At 42.0% G+C, this 19,818-nt stretch overlaps 1 protein-coding gene across 1 annotated transcript in view; it reads right to left on the bottom strand.

Annotated features, from left to right (window-relative positions):
* SEC31A (SEC31 homolog A, COPII coat complex component) overlaps positions 1-19,818 on the bottom strand; it is a 97,653-nt gene that overhangs the window by 53,757 nt on the left and 24,078 nt on the right. The window contains exons 8-14 of the mRNA XM_019525993.1: positions 16,562-16,723; positions 16,223-16,375; positions 13,528-13,761; positions 12,885-12,959; positions 6,972-7,022; positions 4,711-4,788; positions 869-944 (exon numbers count right to left, since the gene is read on the bottom strand). Coding sequence (XP_019381538.1) covers positions 869-944; positions 4,711-4,788; positions 6,972-7,022; positions 12,885-12,959; positions 13,528-13,761; positions 16,223-16,375; positions 16,562-16,723 — 829 coding nt within the window. The remainder of the gene's footprint in view (positions 1-868; positions 945-4,710; positions 4,789-6,971; positions 7,023-12,884; positions 12,960-13,527; positions 13,762-16,222; positions 16,376-16,561; positions 16,724-19,818) is intronic.

The raw sequence follows: 19,818 nt of genomic DNA, 5'->3' as shown, positions 1-19,818 counted from the left end.
GGCTCACAAGCCATATTTTGCCCACCCCTGCTTTAATTTCAGTGTCAGTTGGCATAATGCCCTTCCTAATGTCCTCTCCTAAATTACCACATTTATTGCATAACACATGCACCTTTCCCCAAACAGTTAGCAATGAAAAATTGGGATGCATGTCTTAAATTAGGTAATTGATTTCCACAAGGCCTAGAGGTTCAGATCTTGTGGGGCTAGGGCAGGATTCCCCCTTCCTCATCTCCACTCCCCTCCCCCCTGATGCATGGATAAAAGCTACTGGTTTAACCCTTTCAGAACTGCTGCTGAATTACGGCTTCACTGTCAAAGTGCCAATCTGCATATAAATAGGCTGTGAGAGAGTTAACCTGTGAGGGTTATAGGTGTGGGGAAGGAGGCTGATGAGAGGACTCTATGCTCATCCCAGCCCCTACAGAGGTAAGATTGCCCATTTCCTCTACCTTTTTCAAAGAAAAATCTTTTGTCATGGTGCATGTCTTATCTAGGGTGTGTGGTATGCAAATATATATGCTGTGCTGCATTTTCTGCTGTTGAAAAGATTCCATAAATCACTCAAGAGGGGAATGCATTTCAACATTGGGGAAAAGTGAGCTCTTCCTAGTTCCTCACTTGAGCAAAGAGGTTTTATGAAGCACTTTGAGACAGGTACACAGAAGTTGTAATAGCAGTGCAAGTAATTAAAATGTCTGGTACAGAGACAACAAGGGAAGTCATAATCACATTAGACTTCCTGACAGTCAGCACAGAATGCTCCTTATAAAGTAAATTTAGGTAAATGCTACAATTTTTACAGCTCGGTTAGTAAAAAACAAAATGGCTGCAAGTATCATGAAATTTATATAAAGATTTTTTTTACCGCCATTGACAGAGATGTTAAATGTTTCTTTTGCAGATGTCAGATCTTCAGTCTCCTGTTCATTCTCTTTGGTACTCTATTAGAACAAAAGAGTGCATTTTCTTTAGGTTATGTAAACAATATCACTACATAGTCAAGTTTGAAGATGCACACTCTGTACTCCAGGACACAGTATGCTTTCCTACTGCCATTCTCCTAAGAGGCCATTAACTTCAAATGAAAAAACACTGTCATTGTTGGCATTTACTATAATAATGTTTCAACTTGGTCTAATTAACTTACCCCTGGTACTTCTACAAAGCAAATCCCTGAACACAACAGCAAAGCCCCAAGTGCCCTTAATGATCTACCCAACTATGCAAATGTACAAAAATAAACACAAAGTGCTGACAGACCACGGCTGGGCACTCTTAAAACAAGATAAAAGTGGGGGAAAAACACTAAACCAGGAGCTCATTTCAAAGGGGACTGACCTATTTAAGCATATGCATATATTTAGACGTGAAAGGCCAGTTCCTATTCCACTTATTAGGCATCTAAATATACCAACACAAATAGACTTAGACACCTACATGCACTTCTAGTCCAACTTGCTCAAGTCTGTAAAGTTGTTAATATAAAAGATGAGCAATTCTTCCTCCTTGCTATTGTTTTGTGACTTAAACTTAAGGGCAATTTGGCAGTTTTTACAAAAGTAAATACATTAATGGATTTTTGGGATCTGAGCAGGGTGGAATAGAATCATACTAGATGTCCAAGTCCATTTAGACACCCAACAGGTGGAACAGAATTGGGTCCTATAAGCAATAGTATTTGAATAAAAAAAAGTGTTTGGCATTTCTGTGCATGCTACACAGAACAATAAAACAAAAACGTAGTTCGAAAACATTAACCCATTAATCTTCCCACCCTCACTGTGAAGTGTGTGACCAAACTAGTTGCATCTTGCAGAAACAGAAAATAAAAAAGGAAAGTCACTGGCTGAAGGTCTCAGAGGAGACAGCACCCAGGCATCTAACTGCTCTGGCAAAATGGATCTGGTTGGTGTGTACTGTTTTTAAATAAGCAGTTTCACCTAGAAAAAAATGCTAATCTCTGCACTAATGCTACTCAGCTTTCACTCAACTTTACTACAGGGAGACACTGTACTGCTCATTCTCGTAAGATATTGGGCACGCTGACCCATCCCCTCAAAGCACTCAAGCTTAACTTTGGACACTGAAATCAACTGGACTGCTCTCATGCTTGAAGGGCTTTGTTAAATAAAGGCAAAAATGTTCAGTGTCTTACAGAATAGAGTCCTGTGTGAGATTTTAATAAGACAGCAGAACACATCTACCCAGAAGCTTTTTATCCTAATTTTGGAATTTAAACAAAACCCATTTAAGAAATGCATAATCCCTAGTGAAAGTCTCTTCAAATAGTCCTCCAGTTTTTTAGAGCAGTGGTTCTTGGTTTTTTCAGTCACGACACTCCATCACTTTTCTTTTCAATGCAGTGACAACGCCAACCGAAAACCACCGTTGAGCTCAACTTGCTTCAGTGGTTCTCAACTGGGTGCTACTATAGCCTCAGTCAAGTAAACTGCCCCATGTGCCTGCTGCACATTCAGACTGGAAAGGGCTGTGGTATGTGCAAACTCCTCCTGCATTAGGGTTCTCTTTTAACCCTAAAGTAAGCAAGAGAGCTGACTTGTACTGCCATACTTCCCAGTCTAACCTTGCACAGTATCTCCTTGTAACAGGGGCAGCACACATTTCTGGGAGGAGCACGCCAGGCAGTGGAACCAGGAAGGGCCAGAGTACACACCAGCTTTTCTCCCTGTTTTACCATAAGCATAGAACCCTAATTCAGAAAGTGCACACGCACTGCAGCCCTGCATACAAGCTAGACTTTTCTGGCCACCACAGCAGTGGCAGCACGTGTGTAAGCACCCCTCATGGAGTCTTGCACCACTCCAGTTGAGAACCACTGCTTTAGAGTATCACTCAAACCTATGCATACAACCTGTTCCATGGCCAATCCCTCCCTCCCCTGTATCTTATTTGCAAAACAAAGAAATGAATGCAGGGATGTGACAGTGAAAACATACTATGGAAAAATTGCTTTAGGGAAGAAGACAGGTGTGAAGTTAAGACAAAAAAATAGAGGATTTTTGTTTTGGATTGGGGGGTTTTGGTGAAAAATTAAATTTAATATTTGGTTTTAAGGATGGAACAGTGGTTACAGAACACTCTGGTGTGTTAACATTGACTTTGGGCCAAATCTCAAATATTTACTACTACCATCATACAAACACCTGTTAGCTAATGCTGTGCTTGATTTAAATCTTCTTCTACAGAAAACATTAACTTGTAAGTCAATCACAGCTTCATAATTCAGCAGAGGCTATGTGCCGTAACCATTATTTTTTTCCATTAAGAGTTTAATAAAATACAATAAAATATCTAGATTTTCAAATGACAAGCATATATAGACCTTACTGGGCAGTTAGAGGAAATCAAAGTAATTTAATACTGTTACTCTTACAAGCTATAAGCCAGAATTCAACACCTATATCTCTAAGTTTGTCTAGTCTGTAAAAAAGGGCATGTTCTTAAATAATTAAGAAGATAAAGTTTTACTAAAACTAATTCAGGCTCATCCAGAAGCCTGGAGCTGAATTCAAGTGGCTACAACAGAGTTAAAACTGAGACTCTCTCATCTTCACTGCTAGTTTAACTTAAATAGCTAACAAGAATTAGCCAGCCAAATTAAAGACCACATCTTTTCTCTGCAGTGTACTTTAAAAATGGCACTAAAAATATTAGTAGTGCACTTGGCCAGAGAGTAACAAAAATGGGTGGTCTGGGTATGATGTGCCCAGAATGAATTTTAGCTGTGTAGCAAACTACCTGCATTACCAGAATGAATATCCACAAAATAAGCTGTAGAAGAATTTGGCCAATTTAATTAGTGCCATACTCAAGAGCAATAAGGGCTCTCTCTCTCTGTCATATTGATTACTGAGATGACTGGGAATAGGCATTCCTAAACTGTTTCACTCTGTTCTGTATAATTTGGAATAATCATGGGGTTTTGCAGCTGGTAGTTTCATTCTAGACAAACAGCAGGGAGAGAAAAAAGAAAGACAAGAGAAGGAAATGAGGAAGGGAGCAAAACTGAAGAAAGGGACTAGATCAAGTGAAATGACAGCCCAAAACTTTGTGTATGTTTAATAAATGCTGGAGGGTGAAAACTGGTTGGCTGAAGTATGCAAGGTTATGCCAACTGTGCTACGGCAATCAATCCACTCCCACCAAAACGAACACATACACTATCAGCAAAATCTCAGCCCCACAGGAGTTAATGACAGAACTCCAATCAACTTCACTAGCACTAGAATTTCACCCAATACAGCTTTGCACTTATTATGCAATATATTTATTATTATATATACCCACAGCATGTCCCAATAAGAAAGAGGCATTAAAAAGGAAGTAAATTGTTAAATGTAGTAGTTGGATGAGGGCAGACAAGGTTCTTTGGGTAAATCTGATATCTTTTATTAGACCAACTCAAATAGTTGTAAAATTCTTCTTATCAAGCTTTTGAGTTTAAAAACCCTTTGTCAGGCTGAGGAAGCACCTGCAGTTGGTGTGTGCTGTTCCTGGATGGAAACTTTTCCAACTATTTGAGTTGGAAAATTTTTTCCAACTATTTGATTTTGGTTTAATAAAAGATGTCAGATTTACCCAAAGAACTTTGTCTGCTTATGCCCTTAGAGCAACATGGCTACAACCTACATCCCTGTAGTTGGAAGAATGAATGCTCAAAATGGTTAATACAGAGGGAATGCATACCTCTCCCAGGAACTGCTCCTCAGCAGCGTGACTTTCTTCACTGTCATTTAGTACTAATTGGTCATATTCTTTAGGAGCCTTATGCAAAGAATAGAGGATGATATTTGGAGAAGTTATCAGGAGAGAGGGAAGAAGAAGTTAAGAAACAACAACGTTTAAGAATGCATATAAAAAAGCACCATGACTGAGATTGCCAACTATTCATAAATGTATGGACAGTCCATAAAGAACAAGCTTAAAAATGCCTGGCTGTAAAGCTGATTACAAAATGGAACCATCTGTAAAAAAACTAAGAAACCCTGAGCTTGATTGAACTTCACCCAAAATGAGAATGGAGGTAAGCCTTGATGCACCTGGTATCTGAGTGGGCATGCAGCACCCTGAAGAGAGCACTCTTTCGGGACTTTGAATCCTGTAACTTCCTCCCTCCCAGCCATGTGCTGTTGCAGCCACATTCAGCCACTTGCCTGTACCACTGGGTCACATGTAAGCAGACAGCAGTACTTCTTTGGAGGCCTGTGCTGAGAAAGGGGGAGTAGGGTTGGCTGGGGGAGGGGAGGTTGGAGCATAGGGTAGGGTGCAGTCAGGGGTGTCAAGGTATGGGGATGAGTGGGGAACACCTGGGGTGGGGCCACTATAGTGTCAAACCATTTCTGCAGTCAAGCAGGGTTGCCAAGCTGAGAATTATTTTTATTTTTTTTTACTGACAATCTACAAGCTTTTTACTGACAACTAAAATTTTTAACTATGGTTGGTGTTAAAATACTAAGTTTGAACCTGACCCTAGTCCAGGGCCTGGCAGAAGGGCTACATTTACATTACATAAAACATATATCAATAAAAAAGTGTGGCTGTCAATATGAAGTTTGCAGATTGTCAGTAAAAATAAATAAAGAAATAAATGATTTTGGGCTGGCAACCATAATCTCCACTGACATTCAGGATTAATCTGCCAGCTGCAAGGGGAAATAAATTAATAAAATGCATACACTTCCATTATCAGTTTTTAAATTAGCTACCTGTAGGCTTTTTCTTCAATTTGAAAAATGCTGATGGGAATAGCCTGAGTCACTCTAATGATGAGGTATGTTTGTAACAGGCAAGACAGAGAGCAAGAAGCAATCTGACAGAGAATGCAGCAAGTTAAGGGCACACTTCATTGCTGCTACAGAGCAAAGCAATTAAGTGATGTGAGAACAATGCAAATCATTCCTCCAGGAATCTCAGACTTAGCCAGTGAAAATGAAACTATATCAGACCATACCCCTGGCTATACTGTATACAGAAGGACTGAGCTAGAAAACCTTCTGCTATATCTTAATGAACTCCCTCAAGCCCCTACAAGTCAAGTACAGCAATGTATACTCTGCAGGCCACAATGCTCCCTTTGACAGCAGCACAGTGTGCTGACTGCTGATGCAATCCCTTCCTCCTCTCACACCTGAACCTAGCCTGCACTAGCAACATGACCTCTACATCATTACTCTATCCAGAGCTCCCTTCCCCACCTACTTTATTCTAAATGCTCAGGGCAATATTCTCCCTGCTGTCCACCTTGGGAGCAATGAGGGCTTATACAAACACAACTACATTTTTCCTCCAACCTCCCACTACCGTGAGTTACTACTTTTAATTAGATGTAATCACAGGGCATCACCCTTCATTTTTAGCAGGTTTAAAAGTAGATAAAAACTGGATTACAACAAATGTGACTTGTGGAAAGAGTGGGAAGGCAGGGAGAAGAGCTGCTTAGATTTGGACTAGTTAAGGAGATGGCTATTCGTTCTGTGGTTTCAAAGATGCTATGGTTCCCCTCAGACCTGGAAAGGGAGGCCATACAACAGAAGTCAGCTTCTGTTGCAGTCCTTTTTGTTAACAATTTGGTGCCTGCAAAGGTGTCCTTTGCTATCCATATCAGTTAATGAAGTTGTCCTACTCTCAGAGGCAACATAAAACTCTGTAGCAGAAATTAACCAATGCATTAAAATGGCAGAGCAGAGAAAGCCTCATGTCAAGACGAATCTCTCCCAAAGCAGACAGGGATCATAAAATAAACACAATCTTAACCACTAACTGGATGATAGAAAAAAATAGATAGTGAAATTTACATAGCAAAAACTCCAGTTTAAAAAAAATATATGAACAGATGCCTTAATTAAATCTACATCAGCATACATATAATCTGGGCCAATTACTGAGCTAAACCAGAATTAAAACAAACATCATTTCTATTGCTCTTCGCTTACCTCTTCTTTGCTTACCTCTTCTTGCTCACCATCTGCTAGACTCTCTCTATTCAGAGCAGAAGTAATCTAAAAATAATTAAGACTTGTCAATAAAAAGTATTTTTATGTTAAGGGGTGTGTTCATAAGAATTAACCTCTCATAGCTCAGGAAACAGCAAAACTGGGGATGCAGCTAATACTGAGTTTGCAAAACAATGAAAATCATGCTGGAATTTTCTTTTATCAGCCTGGACAAAAATTTACCTGAAAACCCACTGAAATATCTGCACACTGAACTCAGTTGCTTATCTAGAACAGTATTTAGGGAGCATGCCCAACTACAACACTAGAAAAATATTAATGGTATTAGAAAGTCCACACTGCTAAACAACTTTTGATGGAATTTATTGCTACCATAAGCTTGACTATAGAAGTTTTCCCTTTTGCAATTTTGATTTCTTTGAGACATAAAATTGTATTTCAATGATATTTTTAGCATAATAGGGCCCAAACTTGTCTGAGGTTTCTGGGTGTTACCATAGTATGAACACTGATAATAATAATAATACTGCAGAATATCTAAAAATATATATCTATAGTGTCTATAGTCTATAAAAGTGTATATAGTGATTAGTGAAACTGTACCATCAGCAATCATATTTTAGCACCGGCTGTGCCAGGATGGTTTCAACCACAGCATGGATGAGGCCTTACAATTACATTTTTTTGCAATGTGAATTGTCTGTCTAATTCCCAGGATTCCCTTTGAAAAATCTCACCTTAATATAGAGATATATAAAGTTAAAATTTAAGATAACATCAGTCCATCATCTAGGCAGCATGGATTTTCTAATATCACTAATTTCATCTATTTTTTTTTTTAGCTTTATAGGCTGGACATTAGCCCTAAATGCTGTTCTAGCTCAGAAACTGAGTTCAGTATGCAAATATTTTATTCTGGACCAGTGTTTTTTTTGCCTTCAGGTTACTGCCAATACAGTAATGAAAAGTGATATTTTAGAAGTTCCCAGGGGCTGACCAAAGTGCTAGCTGAAAAAAGAATAAAATAAAGCAGCATGCTACTAGATGTTTATTCTGACAATCTTAAGGCAGTTGTCCTTTTGGTATTTATGGTAAGGTAAGGAAGCTAAAAATAAGTTGAGATTCATATGTATTGATTTTGAAGAAGTTGTTAACTCTAAAGACAAGCCACTTTTTGTTGAATCAATATAAATTGAAAACATGGATTCAGTTCAAAGGGCAATTATGGCTGAAAATTTGCTATGAAAAACACTTTCTTCTTGCTCAACAAATATTTGTCTCATATACAGGCTTATGGTGCAGTTCAGTATTTCAGGTCACTTTACCAATACATATGTATTACTTTTGGTTCTTGTAAGCAGTGGATATGCAACTGAACTGTGGAAGGTGAGGTGGATTCTAATTTGGATTATGCATAATTAATAAAGTTGTAAGCAAGGCTCTGAGTGCTAAGTCTTGATTGCTTGGTGGTGCAGAAGCCAGAAAAAATTCATCTGGACTTTCAGACGGCAATCAGACCTTACAGAATGGGCATTTCTCATTACAAGGCCATTTGACCTGCATAACAGGATTGAAGGATAAGGTGTTAGGAAAACTCATATTTTATTTGGAATCAAAGCAGATTTCCCTTGAAACATTTTGAGACACAGTCATGTTTCCTTGAAATCACATTGTGATTTTATGGAGTTACTTTCTGGAACAGACTCACACTTCAACATTTGGCTAGAATGCAGATTACAATGAGTAAAATGACTGAACCAATTTAGTCCAAACTAAAGGAAGAAATCCAGGAAATTTTATGGGCAGAAGGAAAACTTCGCAGAACATACAGCATTAGGGAAGTACGATAACGGCATGAAGAGCTGGCCCACAAAGGCACATCAAATTTTAAGGGTTCCTAGGGCACAAAGGCACAGAAGATACCAAGAATTTTCTTCTGTAGAATACAAAGATGCAGAGTATAGATACAGTGGAGTCATTTCATATTTCAGAACAAAAAAATTCACCTGAAAAATCAGTCAAGTTCTATTTCACTGTAGTTTAAACTTGCACAGTCTATACAGATTATCACTAAATTCTAAAGATGTGCAATACTGGCACATATTCCAGTACCCTTTTTTTATTCTGAACAGTTTTATATTCTCTTAGTAAAATATATGAGCTTCAGTTTTAAAAACAAGAATGCAAAATTGTGGGTTTGCAAAAGTCATCCCCTTATCTTACTTAGGCAGATCTTGTTTCTGAAGACCAAACAACTTCATCACTCCAAAAGCAGGATATGTTTTTAGGTTAGAAAGAAGTGAAGTGGTCCTAAATAACTCAAGATGCCAATTGCAAACCAGGGAAACCTCCTCCCTTTCTGAACGCAGTTATGATTTTTATTACTTTTTCTTTCCTAAAGTTGCCACCAAGTTCCAAAAAGAGGTTCTGTTGTTACTTGTCACCTACAGGCCCCAGCTTGAACACATTGAATACATCACTGAAGGACCTCCAACCCCTCCCAGAAAATGATGACCATTATATCAAGCCAGCACTTGGGGATAATCCTGTCCTGGTTTATAGGCTGCCCCCCCCCAATCTCAAACAGCAGCTCACCAAGCCAACCGACCTTGCTACAAGCCCAGGTGGGCAGTTGTGGCCCCTCATCAAAACAGACCACATCATCACTGGACCAAACAGCAAGGATAACATCTGGAGTTCATTCACCTGCTCCTCTACCAACATCATATTGCCATCACATGTTTACAGTGCCCCTCTGCCATCTGTATTGGACAGACAGGGCAATCCCTAGGTGAAACAGTGAATGGACACTGATCTGAGATCAGTTCTAGAAAGACACAAAAGCCTGTGACAGAATACTTTAACCCCCCTGGACATTTCATTGCTAACCTCAGAGTGGCTGTCCTTAAACAACTTTAAAAACCAATTTGAACACAAAATTGCAGAACAAGAAATCATCTGCAGACTGGATTGTGTTAAGTATGATCTCAGGAGAGACTCCAGATTTGTCCCCCATTCCTTGGACTAGCTTTATAAACCCCAATGTCCCTCAGTGGGTTAATTGTTTCTCTTTTGACCTCTTCAGACCCCTCCTTTCCATATCCTTTTTAATTAAATTACTTTATTCCTTTCTATTTTAGTACCCCTTCTCTCTGCAAGTCCATTCATAGCATCTGATGAAATAGGCTGTAGCCCAGGGGCGACCAATTATTTTGGGTGGAGGGCTGCTTACCAAGTTTTGGCAAGCTGCCAAAAGCCACATGGGTAGCCTTGCCCCTTGACAGGTACCACATCCCCTGGTTGCCATCTTGGGACCACAAGTCCTGCCCCTAACCTCTGACCTTTGCCATCAGAAGTCCCTCCCCTTGCCCTTGGAAGTACTCCTTTGGGGAAGACAGTTTGCCATCTCAGAATGGAGAAAAAAACAAATTATATACTAAAAATAAAAAAACCAAAATAATAGATTTTAATTTAATTTAAAATAAACATTTTTGTCCCGATTTGTGTGTTTGTGCTGTATACATAGAAGTGATTGTATAATAGCTCAAAATGCAGTCTTACTCTTGTATAGTGTTTGTGGGTGTGCAGGGGTATTGGGGGTATAGGTGTGTGGGAATGGGGAGTTTGTGGGGATGTGTGGATGGGTACGGTATTTGTGGAGCATGTGATTGTGTGGGGGAGGGTGTATCTGTGGGGTTTGTGGGAAGGGTTTGAGGATATGTCTGGTGTACATGGGAGCCCCCTGCGCACGCCTCCCTGAGCTGGTCAGCACCTGCACCCACCTCGCAACAGCTCAGAGCCCACACGTCCTGCAGCATCCCTGCCACCACCAACAGTACACAGCCCCAGCAGGCTCCACACCTGCTCTGCACAGCCCAGCTGTGGCATGTCCTGCCGCCCCTGGGCATGCAGTGAGGAGCAACGCATGCAGCTGCAACCCTGTGCGCCCCGTGCCAGCGCCAGGCTCACCCACTGGGGTTGAGCAGCAGTGGCAGCAGCAGTTGGACAGAAACTGCTGCTCGACACAGGGGAAAGCGGCCCCTTCATCTCGCTGCCACTGGGCAGTTTTTGCTGTGGCTGCCCAGACCCCACGCTATGCTGGCCTGCCCTGCAGCTCCTCCACCACTGCCTCTGGGCTGCCTAGTACGGCAGCAGTGACAGTGTGGTGCTGCAGGGCACCTCACAGGTGGCAGTGAAGGAGCCACACCACAGCCTAGCACAAAAACTGCCCAGTGGCAGCAAGGGGGAGGGACCACTATCAAGGTTCCCTCTAAGGTGCGCGTGTGCGCGGTCACACACAACTAAAAGTGTGGCTGGGCACAGCCTTTTCAAGGCCATGCACCAGGAGAGACTGGGGCGGGAGCCTGACACAGGCTCCGCTGGCTCCAGGGAAGTGCTCCGCTCCCCCGCATCAGGGCCAGGGAGTGCAGCACTTCTCCAGAGCCAGCAGAGCCCGCCCCAGCCGCTCGTGCAAGCCTCCATCCCAGCCTTGCCTCACCTTGGGGAGGAGCCACTGCCTGTCCCGAGTGAGGCTCTGCCAGCTCTGGGACGCTGCTCCGCTCCCCCACATCACCTCAGGGAGCGAGGAGGCACATGGTATCAGGGCCAGGGAGCGAAGCAGTGTCCTGGAGCCGGTGAAGCCTCACTGGGGCAGGCAGTGGCTCCTCCCCAAGGTGAGGCAAGGCAGGCATGGAGGCTGGTGTGGGCTCCACCGGCTCCAGGGAAGTGCTTCACTCCCTGGCCCTGATGCGGGGGAGCAGAGCACTTCCCTGGAGCTGGGGAGCCCGCACCAGGCTCCAGCTCCAGCCCTTGGTCCCTGGCTCCAGCCACCACCCCCTGGTCCCAGCCACTGGCCCCAGCCCCCGGCCCCCAGCCCCAGCCCCAGGGCTCCAACCTCTGGTCCCAGCCCCTGGCTCCCGGCTCCAGCATCCGGCCCCTGGCCCCAGCCCTCAGCCCCCTTCAGTAAGTGTCCCACACTGGACTGAGGCGGCGTGCTCACGGACCAAGGCAGCGCGCTCATAGACCAGTGTACCTTAGAGGGAACATTGGCCACTTTCCCCAGGGCTAGGCAGGGCCAGGTGAGCCTTGCTGTTACAGGGTCCTGTCACGGCTTCCCCTGGGTCCTACTGCCCCCAGCTCCTGTCATCAATATTAATTTTCTACATTTTTAGGGGCACTGCAGGCAGAATAGAATGGCCTGGCAGGCCGGATCCAGCCTGTGGGCTATATTTTGCCCACCCCTGCTGTAGCCTCTCTGAAGCAGTTAGTTTATAAGGTAACACCTGTCCCACCTTCTGTCTAAGTTCCAAAAGGAATATCTTAGTATTTAAAACTAGTTAAATAAACACTGAATGTGCTCAACTGTTCTTTAAACTGGGGCTCACATATATAGAGATGCAATTCTGTAACTCATATCACTAGTTAAAAGAACCAGACTGAAAATTTCAAAGCGGTCTAAACAACTAGACAACTGAGGTTAAAGATGTGTATCTAAATCCCTCAAACTCCTTTAGAATTGCTCAGCTGGAGTGCCAACACCAAGAGAATATCAACCATAAGAATTCTGCCTTGGAAATAATAAGCTCTACAAAGAAACATCCTCTGGATCTCCTGGGGATTTTACATGGTTTATTTACATCATATTTCAAGAGTAGAGGTTGGATTTTTTTTTGCGTCTTCTTGAGCAGTGAGCATATTGCTGGTGTTTCTTCAAGTGAGCTGTATTTAAATAACCTAAGGGGACAACCTAGAAGGTAATAATTGCATTATAGCCTGCACTCTGACCATTTATGCCCTTCTAGTCCTATACCCAAATGACTATCTCTACTGTTTTTTTCAGATTTACAAGCTGTACAGTCAGTACAAATCCTTCAGCACAAATACATGACAATTTTCAAACACATTTACCTTCTTTCCTAGATCATCTTTCCTGTACCCCAAGAGTTCAAGGTACTTGACACGAGAATCTTCTTCAAAATTTACCTTTAAAAAAAAAAACCCCCAAAAGTTAAAAACCTATTTTAATTCCTGGTTTTATTTTCCACACTGTACTTTCAACTGATTTGGATAACTATTTATTGAGAATTAATGATCATGGACTTTAAACAAAACATACTAAAAAAGATAATTTAAAGTGGAATCTGGGCATTTGACTAGCTACATATAGTATGTGGACTCAGTCAAACAGTTAACAATTCTCCACCGATTCCTTACGTGGAGAAAATAAAAGTGTTATAACTAATCATCAAGATCACATCTTCCTGTACCAAATGGTAAATCTAAGATCTTTTGTCATTTTCCCTAATAGAAAGAGGTACAAGAGGTACAAGGTGCCAGGCCAAACCTTTACAAAAGTTTGTAGGTCTTTACTTTTGCTAGAACATCTTCCAAGAGATGGCTTCTTAGACGCAATTTTCAGTCTAACCTTTCCACAGACCAAAGTGAAAGTTCCCCCATTATCTTTACATAGTGTTTTCTGTTAGAATTTACCGTAACTCCGCAAGCACAGGTGGAAATATTTTTGTAATTTAAACTGTCAGATAGCTGTTACCTTTAAGAAGGCCCACACATTTTTCTCAAAATCTGTCTGAGCCACTTCCATTTTTTTCTGACAGTAGCTGACAAATCCTTCGGACTGCACAGCTTCCTGCAGCTGATTCGAGCGGCTCAAAAACTCCTTCTCAGTGACAACCTGGCTCACATGCACATGGTGGTGTGGTGGCTGCTCAGTTCCTTGCTGCTGCTGGGACTTTGTATTCTCAAATGTAACCAGCTTCCCTCCGAACTGTAATTGAATAAACAATGCACCATGCATTACACAGTGCAGTTATACATCACCACATACATACAAATAGACCCATTTTATCTACAATACATATGTACACATGCATTGGAAACACGCATGTACACACACAGAATGTGTGTGTGTATGGAGAGAGAGAGAGAGACAGACAGACAGACAGACAGACAGAGAATATGTATGTTTTATTTGAAGTTCTGGTCTTTCAAATGTGTACACATACGAGTACTTCCACTGAGTTCAACAGGATCACCTTCATGAATAAAGTTATTCAAGTGCCTCTCAGATGAGGCACACAGCTTACAACAGTGGTTGACAATGTTTTTGGGTAGAGTGCCAAAAATACCAGCAACCTTGACTTGTAAGATGTTGGCACACCACTGGCAGATGGTGGGAGAAAAACAAGGGGCCTGGTCCTTGTGGCAGCACAGTGCCAGCCCCTTCCTTATTGGCCACCCTGAGGTGCACATGCCAAACAAAATTCCTTCACATGCCACACTCTGGCACCCATGCCAGGGGTTGTCTAACCCTGGTTTATAAGCTCCCAAAAATAGCCCCTATATGTAGTTCTACAACATTTAGCATGATGAGGCTCTGATCTTGGCTGGGTTCTTTGGTGCTTTTATAACAATTCTGAAATAAAAACTTTATGTATACACATACATAAATAAGGCATGATATGAGGTACTGAAAAAATATTGAGATATAATTAATAAATAAAATATAGGCAGAAGTAAAAGTGGAAAAGAAAATGCCAAGATCTGAACAGGTGTGAAAGAAAGAAATAAAAATTATAACTGTTTACAGCTTTATGTAGAACAAAAGCCTACATGCATTGATACAAGTGGTGCAAAAGCCAGCATAATTCAAGGCAAAAATTACCCACAAAAGACATAACCTCAAAGTTGGCTATCAAATAACCAGGATGAGGTAATGGGAATAAACAAGTATGTGAATCACTTCTAAAACAGCACAAATTATAGCCTATTGCAGAGGTCAAATTTCACATTAATGTATCAGCTACCAAGTAAGTACGTACACAGTGCTGAGAATAGATCAGTATTTTGGCATAGATATCTATTTTGAGTCAATTTAACACTGACAGAGCAAAAGTCTGATATAACTATATTTTCTCAACAACAAAAAAAGCACACCCCTGTGTATAGTAGGCACCTGGATTTTGAAGGGAAGTCTGAAGTAAAGAGATCTTTGACATAAGTAGCAGCAGCTAGGGAACCAAGCCTGGTGTCAAACTTGAGTGCCAGATAGGGCCCACAGACTGATCCAGGGTGCTGGGGCTAGGGCCACATGCAGAGTTGGATTCCACACACTGACTCTGGAACTATGTGCTGGGTCAGACCCACTGCATTGAGTCTGGGACCTCAGGCCAGGTACAGGGCCATCTGCTGGCTCCAGAACCACATGTTGGGTCTGACCCTGCATGTTGACACTGGAGCCATGTGCCAAGTCCAGGACCACACTCTGACTCTGAAGTTACAAGCTGAGTCCAACCCAGTACACAGCTCCGCAGTCAACGCACAGTTCCAGACACAGTGCACTGGGTCTGATCCAACACATGGTTCCAGAGCCAGTGAGGGGTTGGATGCAGTGTGCCAGATCTAGCTGCAGACCATTCCACATGCCAGCCCAATCCAGCTTGTGGCTGGGGCAGTGGGCTTCCCAGAGATCTAGAATTTGGCAGCAGGAGGGTGCGGTAATAGAAGCAGTGGCAGCATTAATTCCCATGGCTCCCAGAGTCACCACAATTAACACTGCCACCACCCAACTGCAGCCCCCCTTTAAATTTCCAAACCCATGAGGATCCCTTTTCCTCACATATAATGTGCCATCCAATTTTCCCCAGCTGGTTTTGAGGGAAAAAGGTGCAGGGTATACAAGAAATCATGGTAGTCTTCCTTTCATTAAAACAAAAGTCTGTAACTTTTGAAAATAAGTAAACAGTCCAGTCAAAGAAAAGATGGCTCAGATGGACAGGAGAACCTAGCTGAATCTCACCTGGCTAATCTGTGATTTTGATAATCCTTAAGAAATTTAGCAGCCTCAGAGACTCAAAGAACAGCAAAATGCAGAGAGGTCTCCACTACTCTTACTAAGCAGACAGTGTATGTACTAAAACAAGCATCAGAAAATGAAAGCAGGCATATTAAAGTATATAAACAAAAAGTCTGTGGTGATGCACTGGCTTTTATTAACAATTATTTTGTAAATTTTGTTCACTTGGCTGTCAATCAAGCTTTAAAATGTGGTAATCCACAGTAGACCTCCCAGGCATTACTGTAAATTAGTGAAGCTTTATTATACTAATCTGGACCACAAGACTGAATTTCACATCTCTGCTCAACTCTTTATACAGAGTGTATTAGAAAAGTTACGGCAAAGTCAACTGAGTCCAGCCTGTAGTCTGCAAAGAAGATCCCACACTTACTGAAAATGATGCACCCACAGGTCGTCGGATCCACTTGGGTGGCTTCTTTAATGGTAGAACACTGCTTTGTGGAGTTGTCTGCTGTGGAAGCTGCAATGGTGGGAGAGGCTGCCCTGTACCAAATGGATCAAGATTTCCAAAGGAGGAGGAGAGCTTTAAAGAGAAAGAAAGTAATTGCACACTGCCTGCCAAATTAAAATAAATAAAAAAAATCACTTGCATTCAACAGGCTTCTTCATTGCACTGGTATCTATCCTTTGGCCATTTAAAAATTCTGGCATATGGAGGGCATCATTTTCCTCTGCAACTTCACATGCATAACTTAATACTTTTCAGTACCTTGTCTACCTGCTTCTGCCTCAAACCATCTGTGCTTCCTCCCATGATGGAGTAAATGCTGATCCGCCCATCAAAAGAAGCTGCTGAAAGCACAGCAGGGTTTCTGGGACACCACTGAATGTCAAAGCACCACTGTGTGTTTGTGGGAAGTTCATACAACACCTGGGACAAAACAAAGGAGTTTTATGAACAGTATTAAGATAATAAATAATAGTAAGCAGAGCATGCATCTGCAGGACAGGAGACTATGCTTTAAAAGTATTTTATGGTCTGCTGCTTTAAAATAATCTCCAGGGAATAAAGGAAAGATGGGGCTACACTGGAGATAAGGCTTTAAAGAAAAGAAGGATGGCTCTGTGGTGAGACTGCAAAAAAATGGCACTGGGGGTTCCAGGTTCCATGCCCATCTCTGCCACAGCCTTCCATCTTGGGCAAGTCCCTTAAGGTAACATTGTTACAAATGCTACTAAGTCTCATTGAACATCATACTAAGAAACACTGGCACTTCTGAAAATATTGCTAAATTTCTCCGGACCTCACTTTTCCCTCTTTAAAAATGGATACATTACTTCTTTTCTTCTTTCTGTCCATCTCATTCATCTGCTTGGGTTACAAACTTTGGCCCTGGGACTATTATCCTTTAAGATTATGGGCAGATAAACAAATTACTTCATGTCTGGACAGCTACAGGGACCCCAGATCATTTAAAGTTAATGCACTTCACTAGTCATTTCTGCAACAACATGCAAGTGCCTGAAGCCTTAAAATCTCTATTCTGTCTTCTTCTGGACAGACCAACTGTGTAAATGCAGTATATAAATACACCCTTGTAATGGGAGTCTTACTTGCACAGAAAAGCATAAAGAAATATTTTTTGTTTGCCGCATTTTAATGGAAAGAGCAAAGGAATAAAGGAAATTTGATCTTTACTAAGTTCTTTTTTAGGAAGAATTTGATCTGAAGCTATCAACTGGCTTCTGCAAGATATGCAGACAGCCCTGAAAACTTCCTAGTCACTATAGCCAGTTCAAAAAAACTTTAGCAACAAAAGCCCAAAACTCTATAGACTGTTGTAATTCAAATTCTTAAGGGGTTTTAAATCACTAGTTTTGATCCACAAAGCCTTGGTGTCCCCTTTTAATTATGTCTTTTGAGGCACTCTATAAGCCTGGTGGCTGTTGCATGATGTGGGTGCAAGTAAAATGTAAGTGGAGATAAATGCTGGGGTGGGTGCTTTGCTTCATGTTTACTTTCATCAACATTTTGTGCATGGTTTAGGGACTTACAAAAATAAAACAGAATCAGACCAACATTTCTGGGCAGCTTGTTACAGGCACTTTTAAATACCTAGAAAAAATGCATTTATAAGTTAAAACTATGTTGTTACTACTCTCACTCTGTTTCTTTGAAGCTATGAGAGCCCTCTGGTGGGCAGAATGATGTTACCTGTATATTTTCCCACCAATTGTAATCAAACACTCAAGTCTTCTTAATATAGACTCCATGCCCTTCTTTAGGAGTATTCAGCTAACATCCTGCTAAGGATGAAAGTATTACGGCTTTTCTGGGTTGTTGGCTGTAGCCATGTTGGTCTAACAGCATAGGCAGACAAGGTTCTTTGGGCAAATGTGATATCTTTCATCAGACCAACTAAATAGTTAGAAAAATTGTTCTTTGCAAGCTTTCAGGTACAAACACCCTTCTTCAGGCATATTACGTTTTTTTAAATTTTACATCAATGCAATGAGAAATTAATTTCCACCTCCTCTTCTGCAAAGTAAAATGCAGTCTGCAGTCAAAAACACATTTTGGTACAAAGTAAAGTCATTAAGGGTGTTTATACACATGCTCCGGGAGGTGGGAACAGAGGCACTTTAGAGTGGCTACAAGAGCTGTTTTAATTAAAGCACCCAGAGTGTCACATGTATCAGTGTTCCCACACTGTAAAATGCTGGAGGGGGCATTTTAACCAAAGCTTGTTGAATGAACTTTAGTTAAAACACCCCCACTGCCATTTCTCAGCACAGGGACACTGATACACATGACGCTGGAGTCTGCTGGAGTGTGGTAACTGCCATGCTCCAGCAGACTCGATTAACCAGGTTTGCTCCAATGCACTGTAATTACAGTGTCAGATCTGCCTTGATGCACATGTATAGTAGGGGTGTGCAAAACAGCCTGTACTCAATTCGGATTCATCCTGAATTGGAGACAGTGATTCGATTCGTTAATTTGGCTCACTGTCCCAATTTGATTCGGCCAAATCTGAATCTGAAGATTTGATGCGGATTCGGAGAATCAGCGATTCGGTCATAGACACAGCTTTAAACGTTTTTTCTACATACCTCAAGGTACCAGGCACGGCTCATAAACACTTCAATGGTGGGGCAGATGGAGTGTCCCACAGGTGCGCAGGGGGAACCCCCCCTGTGCGCTTGGTGGCAGACCCAGAAATGGACTGGAAGCACTTCCAGTTAGCTGCCAAGTGCACAGGGGACACCCCCCCACACAAAGATTGGCTATTGGGGGACCCCAGGTGCCCCCCTTAGACCCAGGAGGCACCAGTTGCCAAGCTGGGGGGGGGGGGGCGAGAGAGGAGAGGAGGATACCCCATGCACTCCCTAGCGGACCTGGAAGTAGACCGAAAGTGCTTCTGGTCCACTTCTGGGTCTGCTGCAGAGAGCCAGATTCGGCCAAATCAGGCCAAATCTCCACCAAATTGGTGACCGAAGCTTCACACAGCCCTAGTTTATAGGTGCCCATGGGTTCCAACAGAACAAAGCACGTCAGCAAATAGCCAAGTTAAATGGGACTTAGGAAACAGGTTTAATCACTTGTATGAGCTGAACCCATAACATTTGGCCACAAAAGCAGCTGTAGTAGAAAAGGGTCGTCATTTAAATGGTGAAGTAAATTATGATATAACCAACCCTAACTTGATTTCTCCTTCAAAGCAGACTTCTTGCACATGGCTTTGGAGGAAAGCTCAGTCAAGTCAAAAACCAAGAGCCAGAAAGCCCCTTTTCCTTCAAAATTGCCTTTTCTAAGAGCAAGAGCAGAGAAAGGGACCTTTTTAGAGACCACTTTGATGATGGTCAATGGATGTGGAAGGAGTATGACGTAGTCAAGACTTTTACTGTGTACATGGGAGAGGAGTTCAGGGTTCCTGCAAACATCACCTGGTTGGTTTGGGTTGCAAAAAGCAGAAGGCCAAAAAGCAAAAAGCATCCAGGCAAACATGGACAAAAAAAAAAAAG

This window comes from Gavialis gangeticus, unplaced genomic scaffold (genome assembly GCF_001723915.1).
Source record: "Gavialis gangeticus isolate Ggan-Ray unplaced genomic scaffold, GavGan_comp1, whole genome shotgun sequence".
Classification (NCBI taxonomy): domain Eukaryota; kingdom Metazoa; phylum Chordata; order Crocodylia; family Gavialidae; genus Gavialis; species Gavialis gangeticus.
This window is presented reverse-complemented; position numbering and strand designations above follow the sequence as displayed.